General features: G+C 36.2%; 1 protein-coding gene across 6 annotated transcripts in view; it reads right to left on the reverse strand.

Moving 5' to 3' along the window:
- The window catches only part of nej (nejire), a 304,634-nt gene that overhangs the window by 215,477 nt on the left and 62,224 nt on the right, over positions 1-26,933 (reverse strand). For all 6 annotated transcript variants that reach the window (XM_069841285.1, XM_069841284.1, XM_069841283.1 and 3 more), the window contains 5 exons: positions 24,340-24,689; positions 14,472-14,723; positions 10,858-11,262; positions 6,268-6,484; positions 427-722 (listed from right to left, as the gene is read on the reverse strand). In XM_069841285.1, coding sequence (XP_069697386.1) covers positions 427-722; positions 6,268-6,484; positions 10,858-11,262; positions 14,472-14,723; positions 24,340-24,689 — 1,520 coding nt within the window. The remainder of the gene's footprint in view (positions 1-426; positions 723-6,267; positions 6,485-10,857; positions 11,263-14,471; positions 14,724-24,339; positions 24,690-26,933) is intronic.

A 26,933-nucleotide genomic window follows, 5' to 3' on the forward strand; every position in this document is an offset into this window, starting at 1 on the left:
CATGCCCCCAAATTGTGGTAACTGTTCCACACTTTGTTCAGTTACATCATTGTGTGTTACAAAATGTTTCACTGTTTCTAAAGCAGTACCAGAGTAATTAAAGGACACCAGATTGGTGAAGAAGGAGTAAACAGCATCTCAACAGTGAAGACGTACTGCATGTCTGCATTCTTACATTTTCATGGCAAACCTAATTTCGAGAAAATTTATTTATAATGTGTAAATGAAGTTCTGTATCTCCTGGGAGTTTAAAATGCAATCATATAAGTGTAAAAGACATATATACGTAAAATGCATAACAGAAAATAAATTAACACGAAAAGTACAGAAATTTTGCTAGCACTTAAAAAAAGTATACTTGTGAAAAATGTGTAAGCGTGAAACATATAAAAGAAGTTTTACTGTAATAAGGCAATATTCATATACCTGCCAAACTTCCCCATTTGACTGACTTTCTCTACGTTGGCACTTATGTGCATGCAGAAGTAGTACCAACTGCTGCTGGATCAGCTTTCTCTTTTCAGGATCGGCTGTCGAGGGAGCGGCTGCAGGAGCTGCTCCTTGTGCAGAGCCTGGTGTCCCCCCCTGAGTTGCTGCCTGGGGACCAGGCTGACCACCACTAGGAGCACCTGACTGTGGTTGAGCAGGAGAAGGAGCAGGAGGAGTGGCTTGTTGTGCCATTCCACCTTCGTTTCCACCTACGCCAACAACTGCTGAAGCTCCTGAACAGCACAAATGATTACTCCACTTACAATCAGATAATCACAAAAGGTAACAGAACACTTACAAGATTCCTTCACAAACGCTGCAAACAAACAATTATACACTGCATAGGAAACAATACTAAAATAATTAACAAGGCAACCAAATGCAGTGAAATTGTGTAAATAATTTTCTTCAGTAAAGTGAATTATGAGAACTAGGGAAGGCAAGTGTGATTTTCGATAAGAAAATAAATTCACAAGAAATAAATACTATATACAGACGAAACTAAGCTGTGATTACTTTCATTTAATTTCATGTATTTATTTTATTTTATTGTTTTATTTTACTGGGTTATTTTACGATCTATATCAACATCTCAGGTTATTTAGTGTCTGAATGAAATGAAGGTGATAATGCCGGTGAAATGAGTCCGGGGTCTGGCACCGAAAGTTACCCAGCATTTGCTCGTATTGGGTTGAGGGAAAACCCCGGAAAAAACCTCAACCAGGTAACTTGCCCCGACCGGGATTCGAACCCGGGCCACCTGGTTTCGCGGCCAGATGTGCTGATCGTTACTCCACAGTTGTGGACCATTTTCATGTATGGTATTGCTGAGATCACATATGAACACTGCCAACTCTATTTCAACATCATTAATTAGAATACCTAACAGTCACTGGCACAAAAAGGTACCAGTAAACAGACCAAAAACACAACAGAACTTTTTAACCATTGTGAAAGATATAAAAGAATACTAATGTTAGACATCCCACAGCTGGCAGAAAACCTCGTATTAGTACAGAACCCACTTAACATCAATAGAACCTAACATACTAACATTACAACTTCAAAAAGTGGATAGTGACACAACCATAATGAGAGCTTTAGCACTACAAACCATTAATTCAAAATACCAGCATACAGAATGACAGCAAATCTTTACTTTAGCATGTCATTTTCTTTTGTTGCCCAGAATAGACAGGCACTATATCTTTCTCTCTTGATATTTTGAGAATTGTTAACTATACAATACAGTAGAACCTCGATTATCCGTCGCCCTATTAACCGATTGGTGTATTATCCAACTGTCTCTTTTTTCTTTTGGTGCAGAAAAATACGAAGTACAGTATAATGTGTTAGTACACATTTTTGCTAGATAATTATTACCAGCCTTTACCTCTACACAGTATGTAGTAGGAATGCTACCTTTACCGGCAGTACTTTTGGGAGGGAATATTTTTCACAACTTGTAAAGTAGTCACTACCTCCTTTCAAAGAAGACTCCAAGAACAAGAGGACTCCTTGACGTTACTTTGTTTAATATCATGTGTTTCAATATAATTCAAATTGTTATTTTTCACTCTAACAACAATGTATCACTAAGCCTCAAGCCATTTACTATATTGTATCATGGTACTCTTTGTCGATGGCAACCTGTAGTGGTTACAGGAAGAAATTAAATTAATTAATATTATATTATAGTCCTCTTGTCCAAGAACATCCACACAATTGCAAACCCTTGCGTAACGTAATCATCATGTACAAAATGTGAAAAATAAACGTGTTAGCGGTTTGGGAAAGGGAAAACCATGGCTCATCTCGCATAACAATACAAGAGTAGCAATAGAAATGTGCGCGATGTAGTAAAATGAAATGAATAAAGTGCTACGTATTACTTTATTTCACTGTTTTTATGTTTTCATTAGTTATTATAACTAGCATATTGTATAGTCTATACTTGTTTTTTTTTAAAGATGGGACATGACAATTAAGCAGCCGAACTTGGAACTACAGTGTTATGTTGCCAATATGGAAGCTAGCAATTGATGTTAAGATGGCTGACGTTAAAACATTCATTGACAATTGACGCCAAGATAAGAAAACAATACAAAAATCAACAGAAAATCAAACACGAAATGTACTAAAGCTAACATTGTGTGCACAATAAATGTCGCCAAGAGAGCTATTAAGCACTCGCCACGTGGAAATGGTAAGTTCGGCAACTCAACCGTTGTTACCATAGCAACAGGCCTACCACGCTATGTAACATTCAGCTGTTTTTCAGATTGCAACGCTCCTGTCATGTCCCATTTAAAAAAAAAAAAAACAAGTAGCCTATAGTACTGTAATGTGTAGTATGAAGACACCGATGGTTTCAATACAGTAGGAGTTTCAAATTAGAAACTATAAATTATGCTCTTTTTTCTTGAAAATATTTTATGGTAGGATTATCCGACCTTTTTGATTAATCGTTCAGTCCACCCCCTTCATTACCAGGGATAATAGAGGTTCTACTGTATGTGGTCCAGCACAAATTCTATGTTAAATTCTATATTTTATAGAATAAAAAAAAACCCAACCAGGTAATCAGCTCAAGCGGGAATCGAACCTGTAACCAGTGAAATTCCGGATTAGCAGGCAAGAGCCTAAGCTGACTCAGCTACACTGGTAGCTTTAAGACCTTGTTCACAACACTCGTAAATCTAACAAAGGAGAGCTGTGTCATGAAAACTGACAACTGAATCAAGTGAACCATGATACTAATTTGTAAATAACAGTTGAAACCATTGATTTCAACTTTAATTTGAAAAGCAAGACAAGTCTATATGAGTGGAAGCTGTGGCCAATAGTAGGCAATGGCGCAAATTTCATCAATTAAATAGTGAACATGGAGTTGTGTCATTCACTGCAATTGGCCAATACTTTCAAACCCAGCAATATTATTTATACCAGAATGAGTGTATTGCTTGCTCATTTATAACTAGTTGGAATACTAGCTTTACAACCTAAAAAACCAAACCCTAGTTACTACACACACTCTTAAAGTAACAATATGTGTCTATTGAAAATAAATGTATTTGAACAAGCATATGCACCTGTTATGCCTTTTACTTTAATTGTAGATGCAATCTTTTGATGTGATCCAGGTTCATCCTTGTCGTACTCCTCTCCCTATTTCACTTCCTTCAGACATTTCTTCTCCTATCCTTGACTTTGACTCGTTTCATATATAAGTTACTGAACAGTCTCTTGTCTTTCCAATCCACACTTCTTTTCTTCAGGATGTCCATCAGTTTGCTCCAATCCACTGTCAAACACCTTTTCTAGATCCACAAACACTATATACACTTATTTATTCTTCTCTAGGTATCTTTTGCCGATTGCTCATAGCAGTCCAATTGCATCTCTTGTACCTTTTCCTTTTCTGAAGCCAAACTGCTCTTCTTGCAACTGTCCTTTCATCTTAGAATATAAACGTCGATTCAATATTCGCAGGAGACTTCGCCGACTGCGATATCAGGCTGATAGTCCTGAACTTCTTACATGTCTTGGCATTATTTTTCTTCAGTATTGGCAGCAACACCGTCTACATAAAAACTTCGAGCCATTCGACTTTCTCATACATTTCGTTGCATAATGATAGAATTTCCTTCTTGTATTCATCCAAGCATTTCACTAACTCCTTTTTCGTCTTTTGATATGGTTGCTTCGTCTTCTAGGGATAACTTATCTGGACGATTTCCTGTCTCATATAACTCTTCTACATATTTCGTCCATGTGTTCAGTATTCCTTGTTTGTCGGTTATTTCACTTCCTATTTCATCTTCTATCAACCACATGGATTTTCTGTTCTTATTTGTGAAGTCCAAAAAATTTTAATTTGCAGTACATTAAATCATATCTTCCTCTTCTCTCTAGATTCTCTACTTCTTTACATTTCTCTTTCATCCAATCTTCCTTCGCCTTGTCAGTTTCTCTTCTTAGTTCGTTGTTTAGTTTCCTGTATTTTCTTCTACTTTCTTCTGTGTTGATCATTGTCTTCTTTCCTCCATCCTCTCCAACATTTTCCCTGTAACCCAAGGTTTCTTGGTTCTCACTCCTTCTTTGTATCCTATTGTTTCTTCTGCTGTTTTCCGTATACAGGTTTTTAGATGAGTCCAGTCAGTGGCGGCTGGTGGTTTGAAAATATGGTGGTGCACAATGGATATCGAAGAGGAGTTAAACATACTTTACTTTAAAGTTTAAAATCGTGAATACCTGAGGGCATATACATATAAAGCTAATTTATATGCAATTAATAAGTAAAATGACTAAATACAAGCACACCTATTTATACAGAAAGTACAAAAGTGGAAAGGACCGTGGTGGAGCTTCTACATTCTCTATATTGCGATTTACTTATTTACTTACTTACTGGCTTTTAAGGAACCCGGAGGTTCATTGCCACCCACACATGAGACCGCCATTGGTCCCTATCCTGAGCAAGATTAATCCAGTCTCTATCATCATATCCCACCTCCCTCAAATCCATTTTAATATCTTCCCACCTACGTCTCGGCCTCCCCAAAGGTTTCTTTCCCTCAGGCCTCCCAACTAACACTCTATATGCATTTCTGGATTCGCCCATACGTACTACATGCCCTGCCCATCTCTAATGTCTGGATTTAATGTTCCTAATTATGTCAGGTGAAGAATACAATGTGTGCGGTTCTGTGTTCTGTAGCTTTCTCCATTCTCCTGTAACTTCATCCCTCTTAGCCCCAAATATTTTTCTAAGAACCTTATTCTCAAACACCCTTAACCTATGTTCCTCTCTCAAAGTGAGAGCTCTATATTGCGATTTATCCTCATGAAAAACATTTGAGCACAGAATCGTCATCTGAATGCTACCAAGTACCAAATGCAACGTTTTCGTTCACAAAATTCAAATGCAGCTTTCGTAGGCTGTCGGGAGATAGCAGCACTTATTGTCAGAACGACAACTCTTAGAACTTTAAAGCAAAATACAAGCTCCTTTATGTATTGTGCCGTTTGTATGCATGTAGATTGAGAAAGTAATATGCGAAACATGTGACTGTTCGTTGCACAAGCTGAATGAATACATTATTCATGCTTATTACTTCGGACAAATGTCTAGTTGAAACAGATACTTTCCCAGTGAATTTAGTTTCTTTTGCACTGACAAAGAGTGCGACAAACCGTTCTCAATGAGGATAGCAGTAGACCACGCCTCTAACCCCCCTGTCCCCGCACTAGCCGAACATCTCTATAAACTACCTTCCATAGGTTTTCAACATCTCTGCAAACCAAGAGGCTCGGAGGCTCCTGCAGATGTACAAAACAAGTCGGCAGCTGCATATAGTTATGAATGAAAATTGTAAAATAAAATTATATTTTAATAGTAAAAAAAGCCAGGAGATTAGCAACATTACTGGGGGGTGTACAAACCTGCAACCCCCTTGAGAAGCCGCCACTGAGTCCAGTACTCGTTACTATTGTCAGATGTGGATTCTAATGTAAACAGCTTTCTCTTGAAAATTTCCTTCAAATTTTCTTCTTTCCTCTTCATTCTTCAGTTTTTCCATATTAAATTTCGTCACCTATCTTCCTCTTATTTTCTTCAGACAATATCTACTTCGCCTATCAGCAGATCATAGAGAGAATAATGTCTTAAAATAAAAAATAATTCGTCATATAATTGCAGACTTTTCTATCACTTTATGCGACATACACTGACTTACCCTAATATATTATAATATTTGGTATACATTTCATACTCACCCAATGCTCCAGCAGCACCACCAAATCGTGAAGGTTGCAATGGAGCCATATTACCCACTCCCCGCTGTTGTGGAGTTACTACGGCAACATTAGGACCTCCAGATCCCACATTAACCCCCTGTGGTCCACTTGATGCACCTCCAGCAGGAACATAACTATAAGGACTACCAGCACTCATGGACTGACTCAACTGATTCACAGTGGTCATGTTGGGTGCCTAAAAGAGAAAATTGCATACATATAAAATCAATATAATTATGATAATAAATATGGTAACTTATACAGGGTTAGTTAAAAGTCCCGCACCACCTAAATAACTTTTGAAACATGTGGTTCAGTGACATGAAACTTGGTATGTGGGGATAACCATATACTAAAAACTCAATAATGGAATTACCGAGCTTTTTCTACTTCCGGTTTAACCGGAAGTAACTCCAACTCTCTTATTTTAAATGGAACACCAAATATATTTTTTATTTTTGAATAGTGCTCATTAAGAGCTTTTCAAAAATTACCCACACTTGATACTTCTGTACAAATTCAGTGTTGCTAAGTCAAGAAAAGAGAAAAGTGTATTGAATATTAAAATAATAAGTGCACTACCTACAGTAAATAATTTTTTAAGTATATGGTTCAGTGATATGAAACTTGGTACGTGAGGATAACCATATGCTAAGAACTCAATAATGGTATTACCGAGTTTTTTCTGCTTCCGGTTTAACCGGAAGTAACACCAACTCTGTTATTTTAAATGGAACACCCAATATATTTTTTTATTTTAAAATAAAGCTCATTAAGAGCTTTTCAAAAAGTACTCACACTTGATAATTCTGTACAAATTCAATGTTGCTAAATAAAAATGGAAGTGGTGCAAGATATTCCTAAAGCCTGGTTAAATCATTTCTTAAATGGTTTCTATGATCGGGTGACACATTGTAAAGCAGCTGAGGGCTACCACTTTGAACACATAATTTAGAAGGTGAGCTAGCTTTGTTTTGTTTTTGTTAAGGAAAGAGTATTTTATTACTTTAATATTCGATACACTTTTCTGTTTTCTTGACTTAGCAACAGTGAATTTGTACAGAAGTATCGAGAGTGGGTACTTTTTGAAAAGCTCTTAATGAGCACTATTCAAAAATAACAAAATTTATTGGGTGTTCCATTTAAAATAAGAGAGATGGAGTTACTTCCGGTTAAACCGGAAGTAGAAAAAAACTCGGTAATACCATTATTGAGTTCTTAGTATATGGTTATCCTTACATACCAAGTTTCATGTCACTGAACCGTATGCTTCAAAAGTTATTTAGGTGGTGCAGGACTTTTAACTAACCCTGTATAGTAATTCAACTTTTCAGAATTTACCAATTTTCTATGAAAATGAGCGAGTTTTCTTACATACAGTATAAGCAATGGTAATGACAATGTGACTCAGTGTGCCAGCAATGTAATCCTGACTTACAAGTGGAGTCCACAATGTTCTGGACATTGATTTTGTTGAACTTCCATGAGATCAGAGATACGGATTCATAGTAGTTTTGGGTATTATTCTAGAGAGAAAACTAAATTATTTAAGTAATATTAGGTCAAAAGATGATTCATACACTGTGAAAACAATGTATCTTATGAATGAGAGCTGCTAATTGGAAGTCGAAATGTTTGGAAGGGCTTGAATTGGAAATAAACAGATTAGATCCGAAGTGGCTGTGGAGAGAACTAGGGACATTAAACAAAAAAACTATTGGAAGCATAATAAAAGAGAGAGCAAACGAAATTTGGAGACAGGCTATCTTTCAGAATATGTTGTTGTTGTTGTTTTCTAATGCCAGGCGTTTGACAATAAAGTCATTTGACCTCTTGCACTCCAATATTTTTCAAAGATATTATCATGGCCAGCCACTGAAGCACAGATTTTGAGGTGTTCCGAATCCATTTCTTGGTTTGAGTTGCACAATGGGCAGTTAGGAGACTGATATATTCCAATTCTATGCAGGTGTTTGGCCAAACAATCATGGCCTGTTGCCAATTTAAATGCAGTTACAGACGATTTTCATGGTAAATCGGGAATTAACTGTGGATTATGATGCAGAGAGTTCCATTTTTTCCCTTGAGATTGTGTTATCAAATTTTGTTTGTTGAAGTCTAAGTATGTAGATTTAATAAATCTTTTCACAGAGTAATACGTAGATTTAGTAACAGGTCTGTAAGTAGCAGTGCTGCCCTTCTTTGCTAAAGCATCCGCATTCTCGTTTCCCAGGATTCCACAATGGGATGGTATCCATTGGAATACAATTCTTTTATTGAGTGATAGGCTATTAACTGAGAGAGCATTTTAGTTATTTCTGCTGTTTGAGAGGAAGGTGTGTGTTTAGAGACGATTGATAGAATAGCTGCTTTGGAATCTGACAATGTAACTGCATTCTTAAATTTATTGATGTAGCATACAAGATTCCTGAGACTTTCACTTATTGCAATGATTTCTCCATCAAAACTTGTTGTTCCATACCCAAGAGATCTATAAAATGAGAAGAGACAGCACGTAACACCTGCACCGGCACCTTGTTCTCTGGAGATCAAGGATCTGTAAGTGTATAAATGAAGCCAGTTTTGTGGAGAGTACCTAATACTAATTGTCTCTAAAGACAATTGTTTTAGTATTTCATGTTTACTTCTGATTTCAGTATTTCTTCTGTTAAATTTAGATTATATTCTATATTTAATAGAGTTAATGGGTTTGGTTTAATCTGTAAGTTTTCTTTTAAATTCGGGATATTGATTTTCTGTTTTAATTCTTGAACAATGGACATGAAACTTGGAGTTTTCAATCGACAGAGAGGACTGTATGAATGCCAATTGTTTCCTGGTAATCTGATAAGTTTTTCATATTTCTTTCATAATATAAAAAAAAACTTATAATCTTCAAATTACTATAGGCAGATTAAAACAATTTGGAAACAGAAAGAATATATTAGAATAAATTCAAGATAAGAGAGAACATAGTGGAGATTAGGTATTTGGAGCTGAAGAATAAGAGAGGGAACATAGGCAAGACAAATGTCCCTTATGAGGACAGGGTGAAGATGCAATTCATATAGCTTTAAACTGTTTGGCAACAAATGATTTGAGAAATGTTTGACTGGACAGAATATTTTTGAACATCAGCGCTATAATTGCATATAAAAAATGAGTGGTTTCCTAAATAATCAGACCATTCCAAGTGGGCAGCCACCGGGACGCCCCAGTGGCTGCCCTGGATTTACATGAGCCGTGCCGAGCCCTAGAGAGAGACAGCCAGTGAGTGGGAAAGAGATGGAATACCGATCGCTGAGAAGGAGAAATATTGTAATATCTCTCAAAATTATGTGACATTGAAGCCTTATGAGTTCTCTTTGGAATTTGACTGGAGCCTGCTCAACATTTACAGAAAAGAGTGTCATAAAAATGTTCACCAAGTTCCTGCACACAATGAGAGTGTGTTTTGTGGAGAGAGACTAATTTACTCGAATAAGATCACCAGGGAAGAATATAATATCTCTGAAGTTGAAATCATGCACTCACTCCTTAACAAACATTCCATCCGTAAAAGGCTGGCTACTTTTGGTGATATTTAGGGCAACAATATAGCTGCATGGACAACTCTTTCGGAACTTGGTTCACTCAATGTGCTGCGAAAGAAAGGGAAAAGTGAATTTTTAATGACACTGTCACTATACAAAAAAAATACCTACATAGTTAAATGGACAGAAAATCCTTTAAAAGTTTAACAAACGTTTTTGTAATAATTCTCATACATTGTTGACAACTGTTCAAAATAAACTTACTATAACCAGGACGAATAGAAGAAATAGTGTACGCACTTCTATGCTTTCCCATTGTCAGTGGCGGACCTGACAACTAGTGGCACTTCGATTGCTAGGATCTATCAGTTCTCTGAAGTCAAACACCTCGAAAATATATTTCTCGCGTGTTTAATGATGAAAGTTGCTAGGGATTATTAATATGATTTGTTGTTGAGGGTTATGTAGATGTCTTCAATTTCTTGTGCTTTGAATTAACCATCATCTAATATTTATCTAGTACAAGTACTTTGGCATACATATTAATTATAACTTACAGTCATTCTATGCAGAAATCAGAGGCTTCAAAATTTGTGGGTTAGGTAACTCTAGTACTGAGCCACTCAAATTAACAGTATAAGAATGTGTTTTAAGATTTGCCTTCTAAAATGCATTTTCCTTTAATTTCTAACACTTGTCTCTGTGGAATATAATTATTTCGATCCACTGGTATCACGTTATACTGAAATAATTTAATTTTCCATATTACACAAATACTTTATGTAAGAAAATAACAATGATATGCAAAGAAGAATGAGAGCTAAAATAAAATAATAGCTCAGATGTAGATAGAACTCTCTGGTTTTCATTTTTTCCAACAATGGTAAATAGAACCAAAATTGCTTGAATGCATAATACTCAGAGATAATAGACTTTATGAACAAAACTGTGAATGATGATAGAAATGACTCTTAAGAATCAGTTAAGATAAAAGTGAAAGACCTTCTGGTTGTAAATGAGAGTTAAAATTAGATACCTGCATACGTTGCCCCACATTAATTCCAACTGTATGCACTTGGTGAGGTGACTGTCCTCTCGCAACGAGATGCCCTTGCTGCTGCTGTTGCTGTTGTAGAGCAGCTGCCGCCGCCACAGCTGCACGAGCAGCCAGCGGTCCATTTGGCATTCCTTGCTGGGCCACATTGTGCTGCACTGAATGATGCATGCCACCAGCACCACCAGTCGCATTACCTCCCATCAGAGTTGACACTGCTGTGAGAGGTTGCTTGTTAGTCACTAAGCTGCCTCCCCCAACCATACCACCACCACCACCTATCGCATTCATAGGACTGCTCGTCATGATCATTCCTCCCCCATTGCTTGGTAAGCTGCTCATGGCTACTGTTGAGTTACTGATGCTTGCCATGCTCATTGTGCTCACCTGAAAACAAAAAAATACAATGTGTGCTTTAATGCTGAAGTATGTCTTTAATCTCTGTATCTACAGTAACATGCAAAACAGCTTCTATCACGTTCATCTTTACTGACAATGTCTTATTATACCTATAGGGCCGGTTTCTTCAACCTTTGTTAAATTATTCATGCATTCATTTATTTTATTCCATAGATCTTACATGAGCAATGAAGCTTTAAGATGTGGAACAAGTTAAATTTTTACAATATTACAATTACAATTTTTACAAATTTTTATAGTTTTACAATTTAGTAATTTTCTACAATTTTTACAATTTTGTGCAATTTTTTACAATATTTTGGCGAGATGTAGTGAGATGAGGTGAGGTCCGAGGATTCGCCAAAATATTACCCAGCATTTGCCTTTTGGTTATTCCATTTTAACTGTAAACTTAACAGTTGAAGCATTTCTTCAACTATTGTTAGTACTTACAGGCTGTTAAAACCTATGTTAATTTAACTGCCCAATTTCATGCAGTTAAATCATTTAACTCTCTGTTAGCATAGAAGTATCCAATATGGCTGGTGCGTAGATGCTGAACATATATCTGGATTATTTGTAAAATCATATCCATGAATACATAAACAGAGGGGATGACTTCTGTGATTTGACAGACAAAGGTATAGGCTATTTTCTGCCAAGCCTCACTTTTCGCTTTCAACTTAGATCCATTTGTTTATTCTCATTAATTGGTTTATACTGCGAAATAATTTCCAGCAGAAGGTTTCTTTCGAATGAAGAGAAATTATACAAATCTGGCTTTCAGGTAGTAGCTCCCTGTAAAGCAGGTTTGAATAATTTCAAGGAAAAATTGTTCCGGGGCCGGGTATCGATCCTGGGACCCTTCGCTTAGCGTGCGAACGCTCTACCGACTGAGCTACCCCAGGAACTATACACGACACCGTCACAATTTTTCCTTTTATATCCACACAACTCACATGAGCTGACAATATGCCAGAACTCAACTCAACTGTGAGTGCACACAAATATTGTAGCTCAGTTGGTAGAGTGTTCGTGCGCTAAGTGAAGGGTCCCAGGATCGATACCCGGCCCCGGAACAATTTTTCCTCGAAATTATTCAAACCTGCTTTACAGGGAGCTACTACCTGAAAGCCAGATTTGTATAATACATTCGTTACTGTAGGTAAGTTAACAGAAAGCCACAATTTAAAGTCACACAGTGTTTGTCTGCACTCACAGTTGAGTTCTGGCGTCTTGTCAGCTCATGTGAGTTGTGTGGATATAAAAAGGAAAAATTGTGACGGTGTTGTGTATAGTTCCTGGGGTAGCTCAGTCGGTAGAGCGTTTGCGCACTAAGCGAAGGGTCCCGGGATCGATACCTGGCCCTGGAACAATTTTTCCTTGAAATTATTCGAAGAGAAATTAGTCCCACGATTTTTTTTGTTCCAGTGTTTCCATTTCATAACAGCAATACCAATACGCCACTCCACACTATTGTGATGCAGACGAGGAAAGAAGCAGAAATCAAACCTAAGAGAATAGAAAGACTTCTATCCTCTCTGAATCAAACAACGGAAACAAGCGAGAATCGCAATTGTCAGAGTTCAGAAAACAGAAGTGAGCCTATACTTGGTTATGGTTAAACTCTAGAATCTCTGGTCCTAACAGAAAGTTAACAAACAGAATGTTAAAATGTGAAATGTAAAATTGAAGAAACGCAATATTTTTAACAGCAATTCATACTTTTAACTTACAGTTAATTAACGCTATGTTAGGTGCATTTTAACAAAGGTTGAAGAAACTGGGCCATAGTACACCAGGTCATTCATAAATTATCTGTAAACTATGAAAGGCAGCATGAATTTGATTGTGCAGAAATGCATGTTAGCAGGTTGTTTATGTAAAGAGATACGACATTTCTGCATTTCTTTACCATAAAGTTATAACAAACAAATGTATTTTAAATGGAACATGTAAATTTATTTGTAACAGAATGGACGCTCCAATTATGTGATGTACAATGAAATTTAAATCACATTTTTACCTTCAATATTATGGACAGCATAAGATGTTGTATTTGCAAGCGAAAATGCAGCAAACTTCATACATTAACTGTGTACCAATGTGTAGACTGAGGAAACACTGGATATTTATTGCCCATAATAGCAACAATTACCAGGTAATCAGAAATTCACCGCAAATGTTCAAAAGAGCGACAGTTATTTAAACATACTTTGATACATCTCCAAAGACTCTTTTTACTAGTTGAAGATGATAATTAGAGGGTGGATTTCTATGACCTAAAAATAGGGTATATATTTGCATTTATGATCTAAAAAACATAAAAATATGACCAATAAAATTCGAGATATGCCTTTATCAGTAAGACATGTATGTTAGATTTTTTTAAATTCTCGGCATTATACATTGATTAAAATACAATGTCTAACCAGCTTGATGTTATATTTAAGCAAATTACTTCAAATGTCCTCTGTCTTTAGAACAGCATGATGGAAAGATACTGAAGGAACAAGGAGTGATTGAGAGGGAGGAGAAAGTTACAAACACTTGAAAATTGTAAGGAAACCCTGTTTTGTTGTGTACAGCATGTTTTCACTCGAGCCAAACAATAGAAGCCTACCTGCTACTTGAAACTCCACATTTCACAGATAGTGCATACTTTCATTTCATTGCATTTCTGAAAAAATATAGGTATTTTACATATAATCTGAAAAATTTTCATAGTATTACATTTTACTACAGCTCATTATGATTTGAGTGAATTCATTAAATATGAGAAATGCGCAAAATATAACATTATGACACGAATTTTTACTAAATATGCATACAGTTATTCCCAAAATGTAACTAAATTTGAATGGGGAATGGAGACCTGCTCATACCCGATTAAGATATATTTTTGATGGCAGTATACTTCAAAAGTGGTAAGATATATTCATCTTGCTTACCCATTAGTCAGTAAATAGCAGCAAAATTCAGATAGTGCATTCTTGATTTACTCAGAGTTAAATTAGCCTGCCATCAACAGATTTGTGCAAATATCTCTTTTTTTTTTTTTTTTTCAAATTGTCAGTTGGTCTATTATTGCATAACTCATCCAATTTTATTGTAACCTCTCCATTTTCGATAGAGTCTAACACATATAGATGATGTAAAAATGTATATGTAACGAAAATTAATGCAAATAAGCTTACCATGGATGATGGCATTCCAACTCCCTGGACACTATTGGGAATTGAGGACATGGTCATTGTGCCACTTGCACCTCCTGGATTATTTGCTAGAGAACTAGCAATACTACTTGGAAGAAGATTCCCCATTGGGTCACCCACAACTACACCACTCTTGCTCACAGAAACATTCGGCGGTGACTGTAAACTTGGACTTTTGTTGCCTAATCCTCCAGCTGCCAAAACTAAAGAGTTTGCAACCAGATTCTTGTTTCCCTGCAAGAAAGTACGTCAATCAGATCTTGTTTGAAACAAAAACTCTCAAGCAAAACAAATGTTCCAGCCTTTCTATCTAGGATACTGATTATACATCAAATAACCTTTAGAATGAAATACATTTAAAGTTCCATGGAAATACAGATACTGTCTCGTAAGTAATGTCAGTTTTTGCGCAAAATTTTAATTGGAGTGTGTTGTGACAAGAAATTAATATGTTCTTCAAAGTAAAGGCCATTAGATTCTATAGTCTTCAGTCATCATTCAGCTAGGTTTGTTATCCCATAACAGTTACTGGTTTTTGATATGAAGAATTCATTGATACTAATTTCTATAGCTTTCAAATGTTGAAAATTATTTCCACACAGAATGTGAGAAAGTATGTACATATTAATTATACACCTTCGATCTGTGACATAGCAAAGGGAATGTCTCAAGTTTCATCTACATTCCGCTTCAACAGATATGCTAGCTGGCAATCTTCGCTCAGCTCAGTAAGTAATTTTGACAATGCAGGATAAGGTTGCATGAGAGTTGTGTCCAGCATTCTTTTATAATGCAGTATGGACGTGAACCTCCAATAAAAAAATTAGCATCTGGACACAGGTGTCCAGATGAAAAGTATACAGAGGCATTTTAAAATATAAAATAGGTTTCTGTAGTCCTCACTTCATTGTCCTAGAATTACAGTAGATGAACAAAACTTTAAGAGATTCCTTTCGCAACAGCACAAACCCGAAATGTGCATAATAAATAATTTAGGAGATATATTTTTTTTTTTTTAAATGTTGGATGTCGTTTAACCAGTCATCAGATATTAACCAACTACAATAAATTAGAACATAAAAAATGAGTGATTAAAAAAATCCACAAAATCCCAATAACGCCTTAGAGTTAATAAATCCATTAGAACTTCTAGTTACTCTTCATGACTTTTCCAAAATTGATGGTGGATAAAAGGTAATTTTATCCTTGCCTAATGTAAATAATTTCAAGGAATGTATGCAAAAAAAAAAAAAAAAAAACTTATTCACTGCCCCAACTGTTACGTTATTTCATATATCCTATAGCCTAATCTCTTTATATGTTTATAAACATATAAAATGAATGATGAATAATAAAATACATAAATCAGAAAGCCATGCAACAAAATGGATTTAAGGAAGAAGACTGTTTGGATCGATCGAGTGCATTGGAAATTAGAGGTGGAAAAATAATTACTGATTTACTGATTGGAAAAATCTAAAATGGTTCAGATCAGGGAATCTTCGACGCCAATTCAAGTCTAATTCTTCTAAAATCCATCTTCCAGGAAAGTCTTGACATTATTCATGATTTACAGCACCAATGAGACAGTAAGTATCTTCATAAGAGAAGTTTTTGCAGAACTTGCTTCTTCTGCCAAAGTCATTTTAAGTTCTTGGAAAATATGTACTTTGTATGGGCATAATTTGACTCACTTTGATAAGTTACATAGAGATTTTTGACTGACATCTATTGCAAGTTGACACGTAAATAAATATGGGCTATTCGATATGAAATCGATCAGTAAAAAACATCGCATTTTTTTATACTCTAATTTTTTCCCTATTTATACAAGGTGCTGAGGAGAGTGCATTTTCAAAAATATACTATCGAAAGTCAAACGGTTTTCATATTATTGAGCGACAAATTTAACATATTTTATAAAAACAAGCCTCTTTTAGCACTCAGAACTCTGGAACCATTTACTGCAGAACATTGAACAAGAGCTCATTTTGAAGCTGACATTTGGTAGGTTATGTTAAGAAGTAATCCTTATTTTTTATTATATACAGAGACAGATAATCTGATTTTACTTACTTTTAGGCTTTTTGCCAATTTGTGACAATGTTAAAAAATATTGAGAAAAAACCTTGCATTATTAAGAGGGATTCAGCATTGTTTGCTTAGTGGTACGGCAATAAGTTTCGAGGGTATTAAATAGGTTATTTTCACACGCCTAGACTTGAACGGCGCAGTACCGCACGCACTGGCAGAGAGCTGAAGATAAGCGAGCGTTGGGCGTCATTTTACTCCTGTGTTTATGAAAACCTGTGATAATGCTAGCACAGCCATGACTGCTAGACGACACATCCCATGTTTATGTCTCCTGGCCTTGCTTACCTCAGCTAGCTCCTGCCTCACAGTCAGCTAGTTAGTTCATGCGCGTACTATTTATTTTCTTTATTTGATATTATTTGATATTTTCAATACTTTCTTATCAACGTGCCACCAGTAAAAAAATGTGTTTATTTGTACTTTCAATGCGGAATCTAACTATATATTTTTAAAATATTTTTTCCTAGGCAAAGGCGTCTTAATGAGGAAAAATCTAAATTTCTCAATTTCCATAAAAAGGAAGAAAATCTGTTTATATGTCAATATAAACTTTAATTTCTCAGCATCAAAATAAACCATGATTTTTATCATTGGGTGAAAGGGTTTCGGAGCTACAACAGTTTAAAGTTGCAAATTTTATGAAAATATGATAAATTTAAATATTTTTAATTTAAACACTATGAAGTTCTGATGCCTCAAACTTTGCACAAAGCATTGTATCACAATTCTCTACGTACAAAAAAAGGTTTATTGTATTTAGAAATTGTAAGGTCAATTTTCTCTATATTTTGGTCGATTTGAGATGGAATAGCAGTTAAGGATTATCCTTCACAGAAAATAAAATTTCAAGAGCTTTTTCATCAACTGTAGTTTGTTTTGGTGTTCCACACTTGGACTTCTTTTTAACAGTTCCAGTATTCTTTTTTTTTTTTTTAAATTGTAGACTGTAGAGTGATAATTTCTTTTTGAATGCACTTCACCAAACAAAATAGATATCTTCTGCTGGGCTCTTCTTTCTATCACCATAGTCAATCATCACTGAAATTACAATTGAAGAGTGTGATGACAAAATGCATTCTGTCCATTTTTATGAAAGGATTGTGCTAGTTTTATATCCATCGGTCTACAGACTGAGTGAGTGACATGCACAATAATACGAACTTTTAGATAAGGATAGGCTTTGTTTTAGAAGAAAAGAAGCTTAATATAACAACAGAGGTCTATAATGGCCAAATGGACTGAGCAAGTTTTAGTGAGCCATGCATGATGGCTCAACAAGCGGTACAACCTACTACAGTACCGTGATTCTTCACCATTCGCTATCTTGAAGCCAGCACCATCTTTTCCATGTGCAAATTCCCTTTTCTCCTTCATATTCACCAGCATGAATTGTGTGTAGTGCAGAGAGGGGAAACAGAGATTTCTTCGCAACTATCATGAGACAGACGGATCACTCAGGAAACTCCGTCGGGATAGGCAATATCATCTCTTGGGATTACTCAGCAATCTCCACCAGGATAGGCAAGGTCGTCTGATTGGAACACTTCGGAAAATTGTTGGTATACGTAACTTCAGTCTGATACACTTACTGGATTTTAGCGTATTGTCAAGCTTTCATAATTGATAGATTCCTTGGATTTTCTAAGTGGGTTTTGTTTATGATGGGATTGTTACTAGGATTTGGAATTCTGTAGATCTGCAGCATACCACATTGCAATTTTTATCAAGTACCAGAGATATTAAAGTGGACAATAAATCTGGTTATTAGTTGTCGAGTTATCTGGAAGCTATACTGAGGCAGAATTGTAAGTCGCAATAGTTAATTTCTGGGACAATATGAGAAGGTTTCGCTGTCCACACTATTTTACATCTTGCATGTATGTTGTGCGAATTCTTAGGCGAAATTCTACAGTGCAGGTGAATTTCTTGGAATGTTCTGGAATATTGGCAATCAGGTACAAGAGATGGTAAATTGTTACGGAAGTATTTTTAGCCTTGCTACAGTTAGATGGAGTTACGTTGCTTAGAATACGTGTGAACTAATATTCTACTCCCTCAGTGTCAGTGATTGATTTTTGCGAAATATTGTATAAGAGTGTGCATGTCATCTAAATGACTATAGTCGAAATAGTTGAACTGCATGATTCTATCTGATGGTAGTAACGAACTTTATGTTATTGTATGGACACGGTGTTCTCTATGAAAACTATGAAAATATATTGTCTCATGATATTGTGTAAATCATTGAGGAAACTGAATGGAGATGTAGTGAAGCTAACATAATATGACTGTATTGGATGGGCGTTAGTTACAAGAGAACATTGAGGATAGAATCACTTTGTAGGAACATTGTTGGTAGTAGAGTTAACCACTACATGCAGATTGAATTCTTATTATACTTTAATATTTATTCATTGTATCATGAGCATATTGTTTACATACATCAATTCATTTGTATATTGTTATGTTATTTATTGTTTAGTCAATTATATTGTTATCTTGTTATAAAATTGGTACTTGTTATTTAATCGCTTCCACTGCATTAAGTACCAATCTAATGTGCCTTCATCATCTGATGTGGCAGCCGCAAAGGTATAATCCCCCCTCTCCCGCAATGCCGTAGAAGGATGACACATCTCATTTCTCTCTTCTTCTGTAAGATTTGCCATGTTGAACAACTTTAGAAAAACTTGAGATAAAGGAACCATTGTGTTTTTTTAACTTTTTTCGCTTGGTGTCTGTCCATGAATTTTTTATTCGTCATCCTTATTCTCATAGTGATAAATTGATATTCAGGTGCACTTTTCCTTTTAATAATAATTATTCATTAAGACCATACAATAACAACATGTAAGTAAATAAAAAGAAATAAATTTATGATGTTACAAATTTAAGACCTAAAAAATACAGAAATAAATTTAACATTGGTTATCATTTTAAAATAAAACAGGTTCTTTTTCACACCCTGTACAAAAATAAAAACTATTTCACAAACATGTGCAAAATTTGTTTATGTACTCTGACTCTTATACTCTGGATTTCTTAATAAAACTGAAGGTTATGAATTTACAATGTTCCATAATTCTTATGCACTCTGTATACCAGCAGTAGTTAGGGAAAAAATATTAAACAGATGAATTTTGTTGCTTGTAGGTGTAGGTTCCAGCAATTTATACAAGGGTCGATCCGACAGTTTTAGCATATACACACAGATGTGTCGGCTTGAAACTTCTACAAAGTATTCATCTTGAACATGTATACATTTCTGTACTCACTGAAACAACTTTGAATATGGCTCTGAACTCATTAACACCACTTTGAAAATGTCTTTGATCAGGCTTCTTCAGGAAGATCATTTACAGTCTCTATATAAATCCAACTGACTTCTCTGTAGCTTAAGAACTTGCGCCCATGAAGCTTCTTCAGTTTTGGGGGTAAGAAATTAATCACATGGGGCCTGATCTGGAAAATAAGGGGGATGCAGAAGCACTCTAACCCTTTGGTTGATCAGGAAATCCACAATTGTGTCTGACGTGTGAGCAGCCGCATTGTCATGGTGAAGCTGCAGATAACATTTTTTTGAAATCCAGTGCTTTGCTTTCCAGTCTGCGATAGCTTGTGGAAGACAGTGACTCACATATCAATTTGCAATCACAGTTCCTAGCGTTATCTAATATCTGTGTGTGTGTGTGTGCGTGCGTGCGTGTGTGTGTGTGTGTGTGTGTGTGTGTGTGTACCTAATGCTCTGGATTTAACAATTAAGTCATCATCTTTCTTGCTTCCCAATATTTTGATGGAAGGTCCACAAATGTCCTAAGAGTCTCACAATTAGCCAGGTGCTCCATCTCCATGTCCTCTTCTCTGGTGCACAGTAAGCATTTAGGTGAATTCAGTACTCTAATACAATGGAGGTGTTTACTGAGGCAATCATGACCAGTAATCAATCTAAACATGGCCACGGCAGATTTTCGAGGTAGATCAGGAATTAGTTTTGGATTTTTGAATGATTCTTTCCATTTTGATGGATGTTTTGCCTGTTCGCTGTTACTGATTCTTTTTATGACTCGTTTTATTGATTCATATGGGAACTTGAAATTTGTTTTTAAGTTGATTTTAGTTCCTTTCTTTGCTAACATATCTGCTTTCTCGTTACCATCCAGTCCACAGTGGGCCGGGATCCATTGGAAGATCAGTTTTTTATTTAGCATTTGAATTTGTTTTACCATGCAATGAATTTCTTTTACTTTTTCCATTTTAGGGGATGTTGTTGAGCTGATGGACTGGATTGCAGCTTTGGAGTCAGACAGGATGACTATATTTTTGCACTGGTTTAGCCAGACAAATACATTTTGAAGTGATGTATAAATGGCTTCAACTTCGCCATCAAAATTTGTTGCGTACTTGCCAACATTTTTATAAAGAGGAAAGTATTGACAAGTAGCTCCTGCTCCAGCTAGTTCATTTTGATCCATGAGAGATCCATCAGTGTAAATGTACAACCAGTCCTTTTGTGGATATTTTCTATTAAATGTTTGTAGGGCTATGGCTTTTGCTACTTCTGGATTTATATCTTTTTTGTTCAAGACTTCATCATGATCAAGGCAGCAGTCTACTTTGAAGTTATTAAGTCGATTATATCGAGACATCAAGTTTTCCTTTTCACTTGGTATTTCTAGATTTTGTTTAAGCTTTTCTACCTCTTGTATGTATCCGTTTTGGGTCCTCAATGTAAATTTAGAACCTTTGTATCTACTCCATTTATCCCAATTTGGAAACCTTCTTAATTTTTCATAGGTTAAACGGGCTTGTGTTTCAAGGTCTGTTACAACTGGTTTATTAGATGTGATTATTTGCATGGCTTCAATTGGAGTAGTTTTGATTGCACCAGTGATGAGACGTAAAGCTTGGTTTTGAGTGTGTTCCAATATCTATTTATTTGTGGTTGATGAGGTTATTAGTGCTTCACCACAGTACGTTAAGATAGGCTTTATGTATGTGTTGTAGGTTGTGTTGAGTGTACTCCTTGAGCTACCCCATTTCGTTCCTGCCAGTCTTTTTAGTAATTTATCTAATGTGACACCAGTCAAAATGGCCTATTTTGTAGAGAAAGATGCCACTATCTTCTTTCCTGTACTTTTGTTCAATTGCACATGTTGGTAGGCTGTCATCACAAAAATACCACAATGCCAACTGCTATTTTATTTGTGTGTCATACATAATTTGTCACACATAAATTTGTCTAGCATGGAACAACAACATTCCACAGAAACTGTCTTCTGCTTTTTGGTTACGAAATGTGGCATCCAACGAGCACAACACTTACTGTCTTCAAGACGATCCTTTAGGACGACGTTAATTGCCATAGATCCAATGCAAAGGGCAGTTTGAATCTCAGCATATGTAGTGTGAGAATCCTCCATGATCAATTTCTGCAGAGTTTGAATGGTTTCAGAAGTTATGGCTCTATAGCAGCAGTATGAGCAATTTTCGTGTTCTAGCAAGTCTCAATCTCTTTGGAACTTACGAAACCAATTTCCAAGGGTGACTCAGGCTGGTGCATTATCAACAAAAACGCCCACCAAAGAATACGACAATGCTAGACATATAATTTCTTTTTAAAATTATAGTAAATTACATTCTGAGTGTTCCATCTCATCCACTAGCAAGTGCATCATTCTGCCCCATATCCCTATAAAAATGGTTCTCCCCAGTTGCCTGATTGAGGGTTTATAGCCTCAAAACATCCCTCTTTCAAGTGAAAGTAGTCGCAATGTTTCAGATTTAATATTAAGTCACTGCTAAAAACTCCTCAAGTGACCGCTGCATGCTGTACAGTAATACTGGATAGAAAAAGTAATTCCTAACAATTCAAATTAATGGAACTACTAAGAGATTAAAAATACCTTATTTAGTACTAACATTTCTTGTGATATGGACACAAAGGCTGCAGTCAATCTATCTGATAAATTAAACCATATTGGTCTGCCATCTTAGTAGAGCTTTAGTACACAGTAAAATCCAGAAATGCTAACTGGGAAAAAGAGTGGTGCAACTCTGCAGTACACACATACAAATAAACTGCTATTTTTTATACAGAACCAGCAATATTGGTTCAGTTATTGGCATTGCAATCTCAATAAACCTCATCTTGCATTACATCAAAGACTCCAGATTATAATCTGTGACAAGCAGCTATATGAATCAGAGTGATTCAGGTGAACCTTGTGATCTGGTTTTGGGCACTCAAGCAGAAGTATTTAGTCAGCGTAAATAATTTTTTTTTTTTCCAAAATTTTAATTCAAATAAGCAATTTTGTTTCAATCACAAATAACTGTTCTCGGTGGTCAGATGGCAACAATGTGTTTCATTGAATCAGCGGTTTACGAGTTTTAAAGCAGGTGCAGAATTCACGACATACAAAAGGGTTGTTTCTGGATGACAGGGCTTCAGGCAACAAGCTATTTCATCATTCAAATATTCTGCTTTGCAAATTAATGTTCCTGCAGACTCTATAAGAATGAAGTGACCTTTAACCTCATATCGGGAGAATATAAGAATATGTTCCTAGTATCAATGCAAAGTTATACAGATTACTGCAAGTCAATTAAGACTTAAAGAAAAGGAAAGGAAATGGGTTACCACTGCAGATATTTGATGAAGTTGCTAGGCACAATAAACTCAATGGGAGTAAAATACTTACAGCTAATCTAAACTGCCTCTACTTTAATTAATATCATTCAAATATCCTTAAGACCAAACAGGAGTTGAAAACAACTGTCCCACTGTAATACAGAGACAGGTAGCGAAAAGTAACCACATTATGCAGTGAACGTCAGGGAACAGATTGCCTGCAATCCATTGCTCGACTCACTGGGTGAGCGTTCAGTTTCATTACGGTATCTAAAATTCTCAAGTGGTGTTGCATTACTACACTTGTTATTAAGCATTATTGTGTTCGCTATCAGAATGGTGATGTACAGTATTGTACAACAGATATTTCTAGTTCAGACATTTCTCCTAAAGAAGAAATTGTATGACAGTACCGTTTGCAAGTTTCTATGTCAGTTCCGCAATGCTGCAATGCCTTCAAGACAATAACAACCAAATTATTCAGAAAATGGCGAGAAACAGGGTCTGTTTTAAACAAAAAGAGAGAACCACAGAAGAGAAATTAACAGAGGAGAACCTTGCAGATATTCAAGCAAGAATTAAAACCAGCCTAAGAAAATCTTAACGCTAATTAATGTAGGAGGGTGGTATTACACAAAGATCGGCATTACAGGGACTGAAAATGCTACACTTTCATTCTTACAGAGTGTCAATGGTTCATCAGTGAACACAACAGGATCCAGCTGACCACGTAAATTTCTATCGGTGGGGAACTTTGAACAAACTGTACAACAATCCACATACTCTTGAAGCCCTGGAGAATGAAATCAGACGAGTGATATCTGAAATTTCAGACGCGGAGATAAAGTGTTTCGGAATTTTTTTAACATGATGTAACATTTGCATCAAGAATGCTGGACATCATTTTTAATAGCTGCCTTGATGAAAGGTAAGATCTACGTCAGTTTTCAACTTCATTGATTCATTAGGTAACTCTTAACTAATGATTTAGGCCTAAGGCACCGTAATGAAACTGAACACCCACCCGCACTGCTACAGCTTACCGGTGAGTCGAGCTATGGATTGTGGGCAATCTGTTCCCCGACGTCCCCTACATAATGCCATCTCTCTCTGTATATATCTTACCTGTTGCATAAGATGATGGGAGAGTTGTTGTTGAGTAACATGCTGCTGTTGCTGCTGCTGCTGGCGCTGAGGATCTGACTGCTGAGGTGGTTGCTGCTGTTGATCCACAGCTCCATTCTGAAGACCTGGTCCTCCCGCACCAGGCTGTGGTTGTTGCTGGGTCTGTGGTGGTTGCCCTGGACCAGGCCCAGGACCAGGACCAGGACCAGGTCCAGACCCAGGACCTGGTCCTGTAGCAGGCGGTTTACTACTCGCTGTTGATTCTACAGCACTCCCCCAGGACCCCGACGTCATCAGTTCATCAGGGAGATCATTCTCCAGGTCAAACATATCCATGTTGGTAAACTGATCTGTGTAAAGCAAGAACAAAATCAAATGCATACACAACTTAAAGAATTCTGTTAGGTTACACAATACTACAGTGAAACTAATTCTTATTAAAAGTACGCAACAGCATGGCTACTTTATACTTTTAGTAACTACTCTGTGTGTAAGTATTAAATTTCAAATTAGATTTCCTACATCATGCATGTCATAAGACATTAAAAACTTTCTATGGCTCTGATAGAAAACAAAGTTAAGCTCTGTATCCATAGTAACTGTAAAGTGGCGCATGCGCATATACACACACCAGTAAGAAGGACTTCAAAGTAGCAATAATTAAAGTAAAACACATAAATTAAAAGATGAAAGTAAATAGTTTAAAACCTCTAATTTTAGGTCATTAATTTTTAATTACGTGGTAAAGTCTAACACAGTTGACAATGTGACTGTTCTGCCAGCCACACATCTCATGCCATCTAGCGGTAATAAATCTGCAGACTAGAGAACAACATGTTACATGGTATGTAGCAAGAATGACGAAGTGGTTACTAGAAGCTTGGAATCTTTCAGAAAACACACGCCCATCATTTTTGTTATATCTCAGTTATCCAAGAAGATCCTATTCTGGTAATTTCCATATCTAGCACAGGACTCCTAGCTGGGTTAGGTAATCAGATGAAGCAAGTCAGTTTGGAATGAAATATATATATATATATATATATATATACATACACAGATAATGAGAAATTTATTACTTCATATATCCAATTTATTTTTATTTGAGTAAATATGTGTACCTATAGTCGCGACGCTGTTATTCCTGGCGTGACTCCTCCTCTTTGCTTACGTCTTAGGAAGTCAAGGCTCTATAAAGTCTAGGTAGGTAGTATCGTTCGCCATTTTTGTTCTTTCGTTGCCAAGCTACCAGACAAGGGATCTATTGCCACACCATTAAACATTATCATGTCGTAGCTCCTATGATAATAAATCAAACGCACTGTAATTCAGCAAATAATTGAGTGGCAAATAACGTCCTTGTGTGCTTTCTGCAAACGCCAATGAAAGAGCCAAAATGGCGGGCGATTATATTAAGTATTTACCCAGCCTTAGGAAATACTTAACATCTTCATCAGCGAATCACAAGATGCACACATTTAAATGTAGCCGATCTGCAACGTGATTGGCTACCAGAAATTAGAACGACGGGACAATAGATTTATTAATTGTATGTTAATGAGGTCATGGTTGGGTCCAATCAAGAAGAGTATGCTCACTGTCTCACTCTTACATTCAATTATTATTGAGAGAGACTACATGCTACAACTCGTGTAAGTTTGTTTCATCATCATCATCTGTGGTCATACAGCCCTTTTAGTTTAGCCTTGACCTCCTTAAGAATTGCCGCCCAATCTTCCCTCTCTAGGGCTCTCCGTCTCCATCTCTTAATTCCTGCTTTAACTAGATCATCCTGAACATCATCCAACCATCGTAGTTTTGGTCTTCCTGCTCTTCTTTTACCACTTAGCGTGGCATCTAGTAATCTTTTAGGAATATTATTATTGTCCATTCTGATAATGTGGCCCAGCCACTCCAGCCGTCTAATTTTTATATCAGTGACAATACTTGAATCTTTATATAGTTTTTGTAGTTCAGAATTGGTCCTAATTCTCCACTCTCCCTTATCATAAATAGGGCCATAAATTTTTCTTAAAATTTTCCTTTCCCACGTATTTAAGATAGTTATTGCTCGTTCAGGTAGAGTCCAGGTTTCGCTTCCAAAAGTCACTATAGGTTTAATAATTGTTTTATAAATCCTCACCTTCATTTTTTTGGAGATATATCTGGTTCTTATAATTTTATCTAATGCTCTGAGGCTTCGATTGCCAATGGCTATTTTATCCTTGATCTCAGTTAATATGTTGTTATCCTCGGTGACTATCGAGCCGAGATATCGGAACCTTGATACTTTCTCAAAAGTAACCTCATTTAAGACAACAGTTTTTACAGTATTGTCTCTCGTGGTTATGTTATTCATATACTTTGTCTTTGTTCTGTTAATATTTAAATTTGAAGCATTTGTCTCATTATGTATCTGTTTGAGGACATCATCTAAGGATGACACATTCCGTGCAAATACAGCTACATCATCAGCAAAAGCAAAGTATTGAAACATTCTATTAAATATGGTTCCCCCTGGATTAATGGCAATCTTTCTAATAACTCGCTCTAGACCAATATTAAATAAGAGTGTTGATAAGGAGTCACCCTGT

This window comes from Periplaneta americana, chromosome 12, assembly GCF_040183065.1.
Source record: "Periplaneta americana isolate PAMFEO1 chromosome 12, P.americana_PAMFEO1_priV1, whole genome shotgun sequence".
NCBI lineage: Eukaryota > Metazoa > Arthropoda > Insecta > Blattodea > Blattidae > Periplaneta > Periplaneta americana.